The following is a 17,148-nucleotide window of genomic DNA, read 5'->3' on the forward strand; positions in this document are numbered from 1 at the left end:
TTTAGAAATAACATTACAAAAATAAGACAAGCAAATCCGCTCCACATTATCACCTTATCTAAGGCCCCGTTAACTTCATCTTATTTTTGCTGAACTTTTTTTACTTTATTGAAATCAATTTTTATTGAACTGAAATTATTTTTGCTGAACTAAAATAATTTTTTTCCATTTTACTATTGTAATTCTTCTATAATGTTACTTAATTTTATAGAATCGAAATTATTTTTACTAAACTGAAATTGTTTTCTAAAGCTGAAATTATTTTTACTGAATATAAATATGAAAAATGTAACAAATGTTAGCTCATTCACCAAAAAAAGTAAAAGAAAATAAAAGAATTTTTTTTGTTTCTTTGAAACCATAATTTTTTAAAAAACAATTTAATTGGAAAATGCAAAGAACACAAGGGATCAAAGGGAGTAACCACTATTCCAACTAAGGGCCTTTCACATTTACGTACTTTCAGTTCAATTCAATTCAACTCCAATCAATTCAATTCAGTTTAGCTCCTAATTTCCCTCTCTCATAAAATATTCATTTCAGCTCAGCTCAATTCAATTCAGCTCCAATCAATTCATTTCCAATTAGTTCAGTTCAACTCAGTAAATGTGAACAGACTCATGAACAAGAACTATGGGCTAAAATCATAGTTTTTAGCTTTTTTTTTTTTTTTTTTTTTAATGTTGCTTTTCTTTATAAACTATCTTTCAGCATGCAATACGGTATAGAAAATTAGTAGCATTCTATATTTAATTATTCTATCTTCCTTTGATCAATAATCCAATTATCTCTGGCCTTTATACATGAAATAAGTATAGACTCATGAACGAATCAATTGCTTCTTTGACAAAATTTGGTGATTACTCAATGAATCTTCCTCACTTTTGAGGTCAGGCTCCCACAGTTCAAGAATATAGTGATGTGCTTGTACAACTTGTCAGCAATGTCGTTTTTTTGCTGTAACTGACAGGTAACAAATCCTTCTGCTCCAGCGATACTGTAATCAAACATTGAAGCGAAACAACATGACATCTCCTTCTTGTACAACATATTCCTTCCCTTCAGATCTCAACTGCAATACATGAAAGCAATAAACCAATGAGTAACATCTCTCAGTCTCTCACCATCAAGGATTTGATAATAAAATCCAATTTCACCATGTTGATGGCGAAACTATTTAATCACTAGATTAAGATCAATTACCAAGCAAGGCTTGGTTTAGTTGGTGAAGAATTCACCTTGTAACCTTGAGGTAACAAGGTTGAATTCTTCGAACTGCAGTACTTGAGAGTGAGAGGATCTCTTACCCTTCCCCCTCACTTTCAAGTACTTGACCCGCAAAAACTGGACCAAAAAAACTATGAGAGTTGAACAGGATGTGTAATTGTGTAGCACATCACTGTAGTTGTGGTATAGTATAACCTATGTAGCAAGATATCAACATGAATGTTACATGCTATACAAACCTCCCTACAACTGCACAAATTTATAGGTATTCATTTAGTATCGATTACAATTCGTCTAGAACACGGTATGTATTCTAATAAAGTTTCCATTACATATGGAATTGACTCAAATGCTATGGGATAGAACAGACCTCAATACATGATAGTAAAGATGGGAGCCCAACACGTTCAAATTGGATCAAAGGGGATAAAGGTCCTCAACTAGGATTATTGACTGCCCTTGAAACTGTGCTTTGATACAATGCAAATATACAAATGTGTGTGGGTCTGTTTGCTTGAGCTCATGTGTATCAGTACTACCTTGGGAGAAGGGGTAAGCTGAGGGCTCGAAGAAAGGGAAGGATGGACACTCAGCAAATGCGCTAATGGAGTTTACGCTACAAGAATTTGCTATGAAACTACTTCAATAAGAAATAATTGAAATTTAAGGTTTACTGGCACAAGAACTACCATTGGAGCGTCTGATGATTGATAAGGAGAAAAGATAATGTCAGTTTCATAAATCAAAGGAACTTGTATGAAAGCATCAAGGGAGATTATATATGTGTTTTATTTAGTAGTTGATGCCATACAGGGGAATAGGCCAAGGAAATATTATGAGAGAATGAGAGCTTTAGTGAAACAAGACTCATAATGTCAAGGAAAGCAGGCAATATACTTTTTGTCTAAATCAGTTCACATAATTTATAGAAAAATTACATCACTAGCAGTCTGTGCATAGATCTTCAAACTGAATAACATTTTTGATGTGCAAAATATTAACCACCAATTTATTGGTATTCAGTATATTTGATTGCAAGTATTTCACATGTTAGTTATGAAAAATGATTAATGTAAAGAAGCATTAAGTTAAATTTCTTGCTCAAAGTAATGTACTAACCAGTCCTTTCTCCCTTGCAGCCGCAAGTGAACCAGCAGCAACGAAATCATCATATGCAACCTGAAGAATTAAAAGATGAGATTATAGGATGTGGAATAGACCTTAACACAAAAGATTGGAAGTACAGTAGAGCACAACAAAGGATGTTATGTAGACTTGTCAATAGACTTTCTCTTTCTGCAAACACTTTTAAGGTGCCTTTAAAAACTGGTATTGTTTATGAAAGAAATAAAAAATCTCTAATAGATTAACAATTCAACTCAACAGACAGTAGTGGTTAATGAAAACAATTGTTTTTTTCTTAATTTTGCCAACAAAAAATATATACAACGGTACTACACCATGGATACCCCAATAATAAAAATAGTACACTCCTGACTAGATTACAGGCCAAGCCTAGGCCTAGTATTTGTCAACAGCACAACCCAGCCCATGACTTGCAAAATGGCACATATATTATATTAAGCTTCGCTACACAAGCCTAGCTCATAATTCTAGGCGAAATTTGTTGCTTTGACTTACCCATTACATCTTATCTCCTATCAACAACCGTATTAATTGTCTACTTTAATTGTATAGATACAAAAGGCATTTCCACTAGAAGCAATGATGACTAGAGCATCGTGTCTGAGGATCATCCACAGACTTTGGGGAATAATTGCTTCCTCCATAAGACATATACTTATCCATGTTTGAGCCAATTGATGCAAGTAAGAATCAGAATTTCAAAGGAAAAAAAAAATTAGGGGATTTGTATTTGATTTTTGCGGGAAAAATGTAGGAATATGAACATCTAGATCAGATGCCAACACAATATAAAGTAACCTCCATCCAAGATTTCAAGAGCGTTGTTCAATTTATAACACAAGGCCATGACAAATGAGCTCAGAAAAACAATAACCACAAAGGATTTAGAAGATGAAACAAAATCAAAGAACTAGATACTGTAGACCAGTTAAGAGAGCACTAAAAACAATCCTTGAGCTGAATATCTCATCTACATCATCCAAAGCTAATAAGCAAGCCCCTAATTATGAGGGATAAATCACTGAAAAGCTCAGACTATACTTCCTCAACCAAGCGGTTTTACCTTCATATAATAAATTAACCAATTGTTCAAAGATGGCCCCTGTGCAGGGCCCTAACTGCTGATCTGAATTCGTCTCATTTCTACCCAAATGAGCCTGTTTAAGCCTGCTTGCTTCCAGTCAAAAGGCCTCGAAGTAGCTATAGCCATTGTGATGAACCGGGTTGGTGGGCTTTGGTTGGCCACCAAATCAGCCACCTATATGCAAGTTTATACTCGAAGGAGGAGGCACCTTGAGACACAAGACAAAAAGGAGCAGCAGCCAGCACTAAGTGACAAAGAAGTTTAATGAAGCACTATGACACTATGGAGATTGGCTACAATTTGCATCGTGACAACTGAGACACGGTCCATGATCAACGCATCATATCCGCACCCGACACTCGTGACACCACAATTATTCCCATAATCACAACCAAAATCGTATTTTCAAACCATGTTCTATTTTTTTTTTTTTTTTTTTTTTTTTGTAACAAAATGTTTTTTAATTCACACCTATTTTATTCCAAAATTTATATATTTTCAACAAAATAAGAAACTTTGTAAATAACCACCTCTCAAAACACCCTAGTATCCACCCCCTTTTTTCGAATATTTTAAATTACCAGTCCTTGAAATGATATCACCACCCATTGATTGAGTCCAACAAATTTTCCGACCTAAGGCCTATATAAAGGCTAGTTTCTTCTTTTTGAAAAACATTTGCCTCGATTTCATTGATTTTCTGCAAAAAGTGGAGAATTTAGAGAATTTTTTGAATATTTGAAAAAAAAATTTAGGATCATTGGTAGGTAAAAATGAAGTGAGGAAAAAAAATGAGGCAAAGGGTTTATAAAAAGATGAAACTAGCCGGTGTAGGCTCCACGGTCAGAAAACTGGCCAGGCTATAACAATGGGTGGTAATCTAAGACATTTGAAAAAAGGGACTTTTAAATGAGGTATTTTGAGGGGTGGTTATTTACAAAATTTCAAAACAAATAATATTTTACAACAATTTCAAACTCCCAGCCATGAACCTCCCACACCAATTAACCTCTCATTTTTTTTCAAATATTTCAAATGATTTCATACACCAAAAAATGTTTACACTAAAATCTACCAAGATTTTTCAAATATTTAAATAATCTCCCAGAAATTATACTCCCTTCGTTCTTTTATGTTCTAATCGGTTACTATAAATACGTAACATACAAAAATATTGAAGAATGAAGATAAACTAGGATAATGACTTAGTGTGAGAAAGTAAAAGGTGGGTTTGTTTCAAAGGTGAATAAAGTAAACAAAGAGTATGGAAAGGTGCAATTATTGTGGTTGAAGACGTAAGATGATAAAATAAAAAATTAAAAAATTAAAAAAAAAAGGGCGCCAATAATAGTAAAATTAAAGCGAGTAGAACAAAATAGAGCGACCAGAAAAAGATATTGAGTAGAACAAAAAAGAACGACCCAAAATGGAAATGAGTACAGCAAAAACGAATGGAGCCTATATATTCTTTAAAAATACAGAATTATATTCTGAATCCTTACAAAAAAAAATTATAAAAATTTCTAGATTACTTAGTGAAGGGTTGCAATTAACAATTAAGAGAAGTTCCTGTTCTCATTCTTTTATTAAAGGCTCTTAATCTCATACTTAATAACATTTTATATAGTAATTTGTCTATTATTTTATTTCTTTACTAATTAAATTATTTTTTTAGTTATTTAAATATAAAAAAAAACGGTCGAGATTAGTTAGTTATTAGTTACAAGAATTTGATAATTGTTTATTGTTCATATTTGAAAATTACTCCCTATGTTTCCTAGTGATCTTAATTCGTTGTATCACAAGGAGAAAATTTGTGAAAAGTGGTCTTTTATTTTCTTTTACCTTTTGAGTAGGAAAGAGAAAGTTAAGATTTATGTGTTATAAAATAACATAAGAAAACCCATGGAAACTTGATTGGGTAAGAAAGGGGAAAAGAGAACTGTATTGTCATAGAAGGAATAAAGAAAAAGATTTTAAATTAGTAAGGAACATCCCTACCCAAAAAGTAAAAGAAAATGACAAACAAAGGGAGGAATTATTAATAACGGCAAACAAATTATAGTCAAAGATTTTAATGGAAAACAAAGTTGGGCATACCTCCACTTCATCCCTAATTTCACAAACATCATTTTATCTTCCTTTGAACTCAATTTCTCTAACCACAACTTAGTCCAAATTGGTAAGACTAATGTGACCTATATCAACTTTCTCGTTTCACCAATTCACTTCCTTCGTATATACTCAATCCCAAGAGTTTCAAACCTAAATGATGTATAGTTGATAATAGAAATTTTGACTTATACACGTAGGATGAGTGAAATACAGCCTAATTTGTTTTAAACAAAAATTGGATAAATATAGGTGTAAACATGTGGTCGAATATTCAAGACAAAAGGTGAAAGATATTTCAAAAAGGCAATTCATTAAAAAAAATTTATAAAGCAAGCCCTTAGAATAAGTGATACTTTTAATTGGCCAACTTTAGTCCTTTAATGACATTCTAAATGTTCATTCAAAAGTTAGTTTTAATTGCCAAAAGTGATACTTTTAAACATTATCTTCATGCTACATCATAGCCCAATGTAAGAGAACTGTGAGAAAAAGTTCTTGCTTAGGTGCAATGAGGTTATAATTACTATATGAACAAAGATGAAAGAATAAACTATCAAGCTATAATTGTAATTTCCCATACTAATGGTTCAAAAATGTATACGGAATTTTAAGATTTTGAATTACCCAAACATTTGTGTAACTGTTGCTGTTTTGCACCACCTTATTAGGTAAGTTAATTTTACTTATAAGATTATGATTGTAACTATTGATAAAAAATCTTTAGTGAATATCAATGCTTTTGAATAAGCAAAATGAGTGATATCTTGCTAGATAGATAGTTACTTCATGTTAGATGTGACATGTCATGTTTTAAATTTATGTGTAAAAGGTATTAATGAAATTGACGCATACTGTTATGAAATTATTATCTAGTTTGTGTATTATGGTAGCAATAGAGTACAAATGAGCCTTAGAAACTTTTTAATTTAGAGGAAAAAGATTCAGATGGGTATAAAATATTATGGAACTCGACTTAGAGGTTAGATAATGTTGAAAGTAGTCATAAATTATAAATTACTGTTCCATTGCCAAGTTTCGAATTTTAAACTCTAAATGCTGATAGAATACCTAGTGATGGTATGAATAGATAATGCTCAGTTAAAACATGATGTGTATACAATTTAGAGTTAGAATTGAATTAGAAGATATACAGGAAGAAATGGATTCCTAGAAGTTTGCAATTGTTTGTTATGTGATTGGCGTAAATTCACCTTAGATTCTAATGCAAGGATTTATGAGGAGAATATGGAAAATTCTGGTGTAGATAAGATTGCTGTAATTTTCAGAGGAGTGTTCATTGCCAAACTTAAAACTGTTGAGAATAGAGAGAATTTTGGCTGCTAGTTATCATTTTTCTTGTCAATTGAATAATGGCAATCAAAGCATGCACCTAACATTGAATTAAAGAAGAAGCTGTAAAGTCATGTCAATTTGGGTACAATATCCTAAATTAGATTTGGGGTAGACCACATGTGACTCTGAGAGTGTCACCTTGTGGCATTCAGGGAGTGTTGTAGGTCTACGACAACCAGCGTCAAAACTTGGTCATATCTTATGGACATAATTTAAATATTGTGAGGGCCTTCCCTTCTCAGTGACGCGCTGGTGTAGTTTAAGATATGCAAGAAGTTCTAGGTCATCGTCCAGAAGCAACACACCATCCCAGTGCTTGGGGGTGGTGTCAAATATGCAAGGATTCCCTCAAGACAGACGAATGCAGATAAAGTCATAATGAAGCTGGCAGTAGAATGTGTCTTTGGACGTGAAATATCGGCTCTTTGATTGGAGGTTAGTTGAACTAGTAGAGGTCATAAAGAGAAGGAGAATTAACATAATTGTCTACACAAGACCAAGTGGGTCGGACACAAGGCGAGAGAAAAAGCACCATGGGGTTATAAGCTTTAGTACTTGGAAAGGGATAAGGGTAAGAATGGAGTTGCTATCCTCATTAATATGGGACAGGGTGGTAAGAAGTTGATCTCAATGAACATGTGGGTTGTATGCAGGATATTATGACATGCTGAGGCATTAAGAAGATAAATACTGACCATCATTTCAAGATTCAGCTGAAATCCTAAATTACAGTTGAATGGAGATGTATTCATGAGATGATAATTGCTTTGGTTTTTCCTACACAATTTGTTGATAAGATTATGTGCTGCTTCACTTCACCTAAGTTCTCAATTATGTTAAATGTCTCTCTTCATGGCTTCAACAATCTACGTTACTTCTAACTATTTTCAATTGATTTCCATGTTTAGGTTGCCAAAACTCGTATATTCATCAAGATTATTCAAAATTATTGTTGCATCAAGAAGAAGAGTGGATCTGGTATTTACTAAGCTTCCCTACTCTAAGTCTCTTAATGTAGGAATACAAACCTCTCATATTTCTAAGCATAGTTTAGCAAAGCAAATTTTCCTTGAGACGAAGAATATCATGAATGCTTACCGTCTCAGCACGAATAAAACCTTTTTCAAAGTCAGAATGGATAACTCCAGCAGCTTGAGGGGCAGTCATCCCTGGAAATAAGAAAATACTTTAGAGAATAAACTAGCTATAGACTAAGATGAAAAGTTGGCCAATAAAACAACGCTACCAACCTCATAAGTCATACAGGTTCACTATGTAATTACAAAAATGGAAATACTAATAGTTATAGCATCCGCTTAAGGATTCCTTTTAAAATACCCATCAATAAATCGCCACCATGACCTTCATAACGCTCAAAACATGTTAGCTGATGTTGATGCCAAGTGAAAAAATGTACATATCAAACTATGAAGATAAATTTCACAAAAAGCCCTTATGGTTCTTGTACTCAACTAGGGCTGAGCAAAATTATCTTATAACCCGAAAATCTGATCCGCATCCAACCCGAAAATTTAGGATAACCGATCCAAAAAAAAATTCGGATCGGATATCCGATCCGAAAATTTCGGATATCCAAATCCGAAAATTACTTTTTTTTTTTTTAACCATATTTCAATTTTCAAATTTCATTCATATGCCCAAAAGACAAAAACTCAGCTTACCCTAATTTCAATATTTTGTCCCTCACACTCACATGTCCGCCTCTCTCTTCTCTCTCCTCCCTTCTCTCTCCTCTCTTTTCTCTGATCTCCGGAATCTCTCTTCTCTCTTCTCTATGAGAAACCCCCATATTTCACCGTCGTTCAAAGTGGCTTCCCTCACTCCTCTATTAGAAGCGGTGACTTTCCTCGCGGTGACTTTCCTCGCTCCACCAGAAGCGGCTTCCCACACTCCTCCACCAGAAGCGGCAGCTTTCCTCACTCCACCAGAAGTGGCGGCTTCCCTCACTCCTCCACCAGAAACAGCGGATTCCCTCACTCCTCCACCAGAAGCAGCGTGTCCCTCACTCCTCCAACAGAAGCAGCGACTTCCCTCACTTCTCAGATCTTCGGCAAGTGCTAGATTTTTCTCTTGAATTAGTTTGCATTTTGCAGGTTGTGTAATGCGTATAATTTTATTATTTTGTAATTTCTGAAAATTGGTTGTTAGACAAAATTTCAACTCTATTTTAGCTTTCTTTCACTCTTTGTTCAGGTTATAAAGTAATTGTCTACATAGTTATTAGTTAAAAAGGTCCACAAGTCAATAACATGAGGGGAAAAAAAGGGTCAAAAAAATCAATTTTGCCATTCAAAAACCCTTGTAGTAAAGTATTCGGATGGATGTCCGGACTATCCGATCCGAAAATTTCGGATATCCGAATTTTTCAGATATTCGAAATTTACGGATCGGATACGGATATCATCCGAAATCCAATTTTGGATCGGATATCTAATCCGTGATCAGCCCTATATTCACTATAAGTAAACTAATTTCCAAATCAATTCCAATTAATAATTTTGGGCTGTCTTGGAACCTGGTGTGATGCCTAATGTTCTTAACAAACACCAAAATGAATAACCAACATGCAAAACTGTTGTCATATTGTATTATTATGTCCTTTCAATTGCTCGCATATAAGATGTTGTAAGAACTATTAAGCTGTAAAGAAACCAGCTTATATTAAGATATTATAATGTGCAATAAAAATGTTGATTCAAGCTTTAAGATATATAATATTCTAAGAACAGTGTTCTGATATGTCCACTTTATATAGTATTTTACCCCCCTCCCTTGGTCATAATTAGTAGTGTTTTTGGCTATTTAGAGTCACTTTTATTACTAATTGGTGTTTTCTAGTGTTTTCGTAGTTTTGGTTGACTTTTGTAGGGATTTGCACCTTTGGAGCATTTTCCAGGTATTTTTATGAAGCAACTACGAGTATTGGAGGAGCACGACCAGTTTTTATAGCCCAGGGCCGGTTAGAGTCATCGAACCGGTGGTTAAGGGCTTAGCATTTGAGATTCCGAGGCATTTGGACCGAGCATTCAAGACCCGAAGAGGAAATCTGGATTGGGCCGAAGAATCGGAGCCCAATCGAAAAGTCCAAACTTGCCCAAGTATCCGGCCCGGCCAAGTAAGCTCCCGCCCGAAGGCGCGCCCGGCCGGGCGAGGAAGAGTAGTTCACACCCGAGCTCACGCCCGGCCGGGCGCGAGAGATGGCCATAGTGGGAAAAAGGCGGGCCCAATCGGGCGCCCTTCGCCCGATCGGGCGCGAGGTTTTTAGGAGTTGATTTCGGCGATTTATCTTAGTTTTAATTAGGAGTAATTATTTTAAGTATAAATACGACTTTATTGCTTTAGATTAGTACCTCTCTTCTCTTAGACTTTCTCTCTCTACATAGTTTTAGATTAGTTTCTCTCTCTACAACTTTGTTCTCTATTTTGTTCTTAATTCAACTCCTTAATTTCGATTACTTTGGTAACGATTTTTTCTACTTTAATCTCAGCTATTTACTTTATTTCTTTCATCATGTCTTGTTTAATTACTTTGATTAGTTTGGTTTTAATTATATCTGAGTAGTTTAATTCTAGGGTTTATGGGGATCTATAATTAATATGAAGGGATAATTTATTGTTGTTAATTGTTAATGCTAGATTAATTTCCTATTGATTGATTTAATGTTGTGACTGTGACTAGATTAGGCCTGATCTTTATTTGGCGCCGGGGAGACAGCTTTATTTTTATTTCTTATTGTTTTCTGTAGTCTAGGTTATTTCTTCTTGTCATATTTGCTTTTAAGTTCTTTGTTTATGCCCAGGTGTTCCATTTTAGGTTATATCCCATTCGATCCTGAGATCGAACGCTCTTTCCATAGACAAAAGAATTTTTACAGGCAAATCCTGGCGGGTGCTGGTGATAACAATAATCGTTGAGACCCTCCACTGATTCTAGTGATTCAAAAGATTCAGTATCAGAGATTGCGGTACCTAAGAAGCTCAGTGATTATTCGCAGCCGACGCTTACAGATTTTCCACACCTTACTCCCACTCCGGCTCATGATGGGGTACAATTTGAGATTAAACCCCAATTTATCACGATGATAGAAAGGAAGCAATTTGGTGGAGCTAAGGGTGAAGACCCAAATCTTCATATTGTAGACTACTGTCAATATTGTAATACCATCAGGGGTCACACAGGACTAAATCAGGGGGATTCTCTTTCCTTTATCTTTATGTGGAAAAGCCAAATTATGGTATAATGGATTAAATAGAACTGCACTTGGTATAACTAACTGGGAGACTCTTGTTTTAAATTTTTATAATAAATATTACCCTGCAGAGAGGACAGCTTTACTAAGAAGTGCAATTCAAAACTTTGCCCAAGAGCTAGATGAGACTTTGTATGAGGCTTGGGGAAAAATTCAAGGATCTGCAGAGGGAGTGTCCCCACCATAATTTAGCACAGTGGCAGTTAATCCAAGCCTTTTACAATGGGATTGGAAATTCATCAGAAGATATGGCAATCCATAATTCCCAATATGGGTATCCTAGAGGCTTTGCTAACAAGGGGAAACATAGTGTAGACTCTATATCCTTTTTACAAGCTCAATTAACCTCTATTTGCCAAAAATTAGATAATCTTAGTACTGCAAATATAGCTAATGTTTCTGCAATTAATAATAATTCTAATGAGGCTTTCTGTGAAAATTGTGGAATTGTAGGTCATTGGGAGCAAGATTGCAGAAATTCCGTGGAGCAAGTCAATGCCTTTCAAGCTTATAGGCAGAATGACCCATACTCCAACACCTATAATCCTGGATTCTGGAATCATCCATATCTTTCTTACCAGAGCATCAATGTTCAAAATCCGCCACCTCCACAACAATCATAGGTACCATAACAAACACAGCAGAAATATTACCACGCTTTAGCAGAAATTAGAGCGATGTCGGCTAGTATGCAAAAGCACATGGAGAGTAGAGATGCCCAAATTGATTCGATCATAGCACATAATAAAATTGTAGATAATCAAATCACGCAGATTTCTTCTACTCTACAAGCCCGTCAACAGGCCAGCATAGTTCCATTCACAGAATTAATTACACAAATTCCTGCATATGCTAAATTCATGAAGGAAATATTAACTAGAAACAAATCTATTAGTGAGGTAGAGACAGTCGCTTTCACTGCAGAATGTAATGTCGTACTACAAAATTAATCTCCACCTAAACTGAAAGATCCGGGTAGTTTTTCTATCCCTTGTCATATTGGCAATCTAATGATTGATAATACATTATATGATTTGGGTGCTAGTGTTAGTGTCATGCCATTATCTATGTGTTCCAAGCTAAATATGGGTAAATTAAAAGCTACTAATATTACTCTACAAATGGCCGACCGTTCTTTTAAATACCCCTTAGGTGTTTTAGAGGATGTCCCTGTTAGAGTATAGGTAAATTTTATATAACTGTGGATTTTGTTGTTTTTGATATGGCTGAGGATATGCAAATCCCAATTATTTTGGGTAGACCGTTCCTTAACACTGCAGGAGCAATTATAGATGTGAAATGTGGCAAATTGACACTATCAATACAGGACGATAAAATTACTTTCAATTTGAATAATACCCCTAAAAGCCCCATGATAGAGGAGAAGTGTTTTAGTGTTAATGTGGTGAATAATTGTTCTAATAAGCCCCAAGCTCTTGTAAAAGATCCCTCGAAGGCGATATCTTGTGTTGCATCTTCTACAAATGAAATAGACAAATGGCAAAAGGAAGTTGATGTAATAGAAAGAGCCCTCTATACTGTCGGTCTTGGCTTTGAAGATGAGAAGGTGAAAATAAACAAGCAAGTTGTGGAAATTGAGTCTACGGTAAGTGTTCCACCAGATCGAGTTGCAATTGCTCAATCCAGTGATAATTTGAAGCAACCATCGGTCAAAAAGGGTCTCTTGTGAGTAGTAGTAAGGAACCCCCAGTTCATGACAAGGAGGATCCACCGGATAAGGTGAATTGGCGTCCCACATGATATGTCAGGAAGTCGCGTCGTGGTCTAAACACCGCTCAACCGGGAAACCACCCGATCAAGCGGTAGGCCAAGGGTCCTAATTTTTTATCTTGGTAAGAGGGTCGTACGAGACCTAGATAAATCAGCGCTGTGCGGGAGGCAACCCGTATTTTCCTGCTTTTTAGTCTACCTTTCTCTCTTTTTCTTGGGAGAGGAGAGAGGAGGGAGTTTAATGTGTTTATTGAGTTTTCGTACAGGTTTAAAGGAGAAAAAGAGTTAGTTAAATTTAGAGAAAAGAAAATAAATTCTCTCGTACCAAGTATACTCTCGGGCCCGACCGGGCGAAGCAACGCCCGACCGGGCGAAGCAACGCCTGACCGGGCGCGAGACTAAGGGTAAAAATTTAAGACTAAGGGCGCGAGAATTGACGAAGTACGAAACTTTTGATCGCCCGATCGGGTGAAGGGCGCCCGACCAGGCGCGAGAGTCGAAGAAAATTCGAGCATTTTGTCGCCCGACCGGGCGAACTGCGCTTGACAGGGCGCGAGAGTTATGCATTTTCAGAAATTTAGATCACCCGATCGGGGGAGAGCCCGCCCGACCGAGCGCGAATATCTCCACCGATGCTTTTCTTCTTCTTCCTTCTTTCTTTTCTCACTTCTTTCTCTTTCCACCATTTTTTCTCTCTCTAAAACCTTAAACTCTCTAACTTCTCTCTAAGATCTCTTCTCCATTTCTCACCCAAATTCAATAATTTTTACATATTTCTAACCCTCTCTTCATCCTCTACATTTCCATACCAAAATCCCCAAATTCCAATCCGAAAAAAATCATACCCATTTTTGAAATATGGCATCAAAGAGGTCAAGGACGATTCTAGGGAGGAGTTCTAGCTCAAGTCAACAATACGATCCGGAATTACAATTTCCGCAATGGCTGACCATCAGAATTGCTACCCCGGAGCAAAGAGAACGGCTTGAGCAACTCTATGGGCGTGAGGTAATCCCTTCACGGTGGTTACACCGCCCTACTCTTGAATCCTATGGTTTATTTGATTATATTTAACGTTTTTTGAACGATATAGGAATGAGAAAATTTGTAAATATGCACTACCCTACTTATCGTGAATTAACGTGTGAATTCCTTTCCTCTTTGTCTATTGTAAATAGCAAAAATGGTCCGAAATTGATGTTTAGGTTAAATAATAGAAATATCATTTTAACCTTTGTTGATTTTTGTAAGATTTTTTATTTAAATTATGAACTACCCATTCAATGGCATGAGCAATATAAAATGGAAGACATATATCATGTTTTGACTGGTTTACCAGCGCCTAACGCCCAACATATGCTAGTGCCAAACCTATCCATCACCCTATTCCTAAAATCTGGCAAAGATTTGCAGGTGTATGTTTTTTAGGTAGGAATGAGCCGCATAACGCCTAAACAATGAATTAGCTGTAATTGGACATTATGTGTTTGGGTACGGTAAACTAAACATTGCTAGATACATCATCTTTCACCTTGGTAGACATGCCTCGGCTAGTAGGCTAGTAACCATGCTGGTACCCCGATTCGTCTAGGAGGCCTCATTACCACAGTTAAGAAGGCTGGGTTTGTTAAGAGTGGACCTCACGGTCTCACTAACTGTGGACCAGACACTTACATGAATGCTAGGTACCTAGAGGATTTGGGTTGGATACGTTTGGATAGCAGAGAGTCCCCCACTAGAGAGTCCCCCACTGGTGCATTAGGACGGAGCAACCATTGCCTATCTTTCCCCTGCCTAATCCCGAGTTGACCGCTTTTTACAGATATGACCTTTTCGTTGCCCACGCTAGGGGGCAAGCACCACCAGTTCCACCACCACCCCGGCCTGAGCCCGAGGTAGTGCTTTTACCACCTCACATGTCTCATCCAGCCCCACCCTCTCCCCATAGCGACTCTAGACAGTTTGGGATCTTCAGAGTATAGGTCAGGCCATAAGACGCATAAAGTATTCACATAGCGACCTTAGGAGGATGGTAGGCTCCCTTGACCAGCGATTAGGGTACCTTGAGAGGAACCAGGGTAGAGCCTTGTATCCTATGTATGATGATTATGCTCGTTGGGGCAATATTCCCGACGATGCTATTTACCCTGATTGGTTTTAGCCCCCACCCCAAGGAAACGATAGAGATCCCACCGCCCATGGTATTTATACTGACTATTCATCTTTCTACGGGTACGGTCAGGACATACCTTTTGGGGGACCGGCTGGGGGGTTTTAGGCCTAACTATTTTGGTGGTAGCTCTTATGGTGGTGCAGGTGGTAGCGGTAGAGGATTCGGCTCCATAGATGAGGATTAGCCAGCTGGGCTAGTTCCTGAGCTAATGAGAACATTGTTTGATTCTGGTTTGGGGGGAGATTTTTGGATTTGGTATCTTTCTTTTTCCCTTTTCTTTTATTCTTGGTGTGTTTTCTTAGATTAGATTTATTGCTTTCTAGTATAGTTTTATTGCTTTCTTATATGAAAAATACAAAAAAAATTAGAAAATAAAAAAAAATCCAAAAATACATTCCAATGGATTGTAAATCATGCTTCCCTGTGCCCCATATTTGGAAAATATTGTTTTGATTCTTGGTATATGATGATAAGCATTGTGGATTTGTTGATCATGATTTGAAGTTTGATTGCTTGGATGCCCTAACATGCGTCAATTTTGCCAAACTACTTGTGAATATAGTGTTTGACTAGTTGATTTGGTTAGGAATTATGTGATAGTTCCTGGTATGTCAATGAATTTGAGTATTGATTTGCAAATATGAGTAATGTTTTCATGTCTGATTATTATGCACATTGAGGAGGACGAAGGCATTTGTTCTTTTAGGTAGCCTTCAGATGATTTTAGATACTTTTGTTCCCTTCTTGCTACCCTTGTTGTTGCCTTGACCATTTTGTTGTTTATTAGCCATTACAAGCCTATTTTTCCCCATTGGTTACTAGTCTCAACCTTGGCTTGAGGGAGCTATTAGTGAGTGAGGTGAGGGAGTTTTTATTGTGCTTATTATTTGCACAATTTGGGTGGGCTTTGAGAAGTTATTTTGTTCTTGATAGTAGTCTATTTTTGATGAGCTTGAATGTTTAATCTTCTTAAGAAAAAAAATAAAGTACAATGTCATGGAAAAAAAAAACAGAGAAGTTCAAGAAAAAAAAATGATGAAAAAAAATAAGTGAACTTCAAAAGAAAAAGAGCAAAAGAAAAAAAAATTGTTTAATGTTCAAATGTTCTAGTCGGAATAGATCAAAAGAAAAAAAAAAAAAAAGTAAAAAAAAAAAGAAAAAAAGTGAGTTTCAATGAAAATCAGAGTTTGGAAAGTAAAGGTTGTTATTCGCTCAAGTGTCACATTATTATATCTTTTGTGAGTGATATTGTAAGTGTTGGGATTGTTATGTTTGGAGTTATATTTTGTGAAATTATGTTGGAGTTGAGTATGTTGGAGATGATTGGTCATTATTGATTTTTGACATTGGGTTTATTAGGTTTTGCTCCCTTAAGCATGGCTTTACTCTCATATTTTCCCAAATATTTCCTACCTTTTACCCTAGCCTTAAATTATAAGCTTTAAAGACCTTCCGACCTTGGGCATAGAGTTGTGTGAATGTGAAAGTGTTGTTTATCAATGCAAGGAATGACTTGACATATTCCGAGTCGACTATATAGGTTGAATGCTTATCTTTTTAAACACAGGAGAGTTGTGAGTTTGGGAGGGCATTGTTCACATAAAGGGGTTAGGATGGAGAGCGATCGAGTACATCTTTTACTCGCCACATAAATGAGAGTTGAGTGTGTGAGCACTAGTCTTGAATTCTATATGCTCTTGTGGTTTGCTCTATTTGACAATTGTTAGGGAGGAAGAGTAATTGGATGGATGAGATTGGTCGATGTTGAAGCATGTTTATTAGATTTGCCTTGAATTGTTTGTGCTTGATTTTGACTATTTAAGGTAAGGCGTGTAATTATTTATTCATTGATGAGATCTTTGCTTAGGGACAACCAAAGGTTTGGCTTGGGGGGGTTTGATATGTCCACTTTATATAGTATTTTACCCTCGTCCCTTGGTCATAATTAGTAGTGTTTTTTTGGCTCTTTAGAGCCATTTTTATTACTAATTGGTGTTTTCTAGTGTTTTCGTAGTTTTGGTTGACTTTTGTAGGGATTTGCACCTATG

The 17,148-nt window shown here is 36.2% G+C and overlaps 1 protein-coding gene across 2 annotated transcripts in view; it reads right to left on the reverse strand.

The window, feature by feature from the left end:
* Nucleotides 1-725: 725 nt before the first annotated feature.
* The window catches only part of LOC145641712 (uncharacterized), a 28,271-nt gene continuing 11,848 nt past the window's right edge, over nt 726-17,148 (reverse strand). The window contains exons 9-11 of one of the 2 annotated variants that reach the window (XM_081692632.1): nt 8,024-8,094; nt 2,347-2,406; nt 726-1,072 (exon numbers count right to left, since the gene is read on the reverse strand). In XM_081692632.1, coding sequence (XP_081548758.1) covers nt 1,004-1,072; nt 2,347-2,406; nt 8,024-8,094 — 200 coding nt within the window. In that variant the 3' untranslated portion in view covers nt 726-1,003. The remainder of the gene's footprint in view (nt 1,073-2,346; nt 2,407-8,023; nt 8,095-17,148) is intronic. The other variant, XM_081692633.1, reaches the window with a different exon arrangement.

This window comes from Chenopodium album, chromosome 8 (assembly GCF_948465745.1).
Source record: "Chenopodium album chromosome 8, dcCheAlbu1.1, whole genome shotgun sequence".
Lineage (NCBI taxonomy): Eukaryota > Viridiplantae > Streptophyta > Magnoliopsida > Caryophyllales > Amaranthaceae > Chenopodium > Chenopodium album.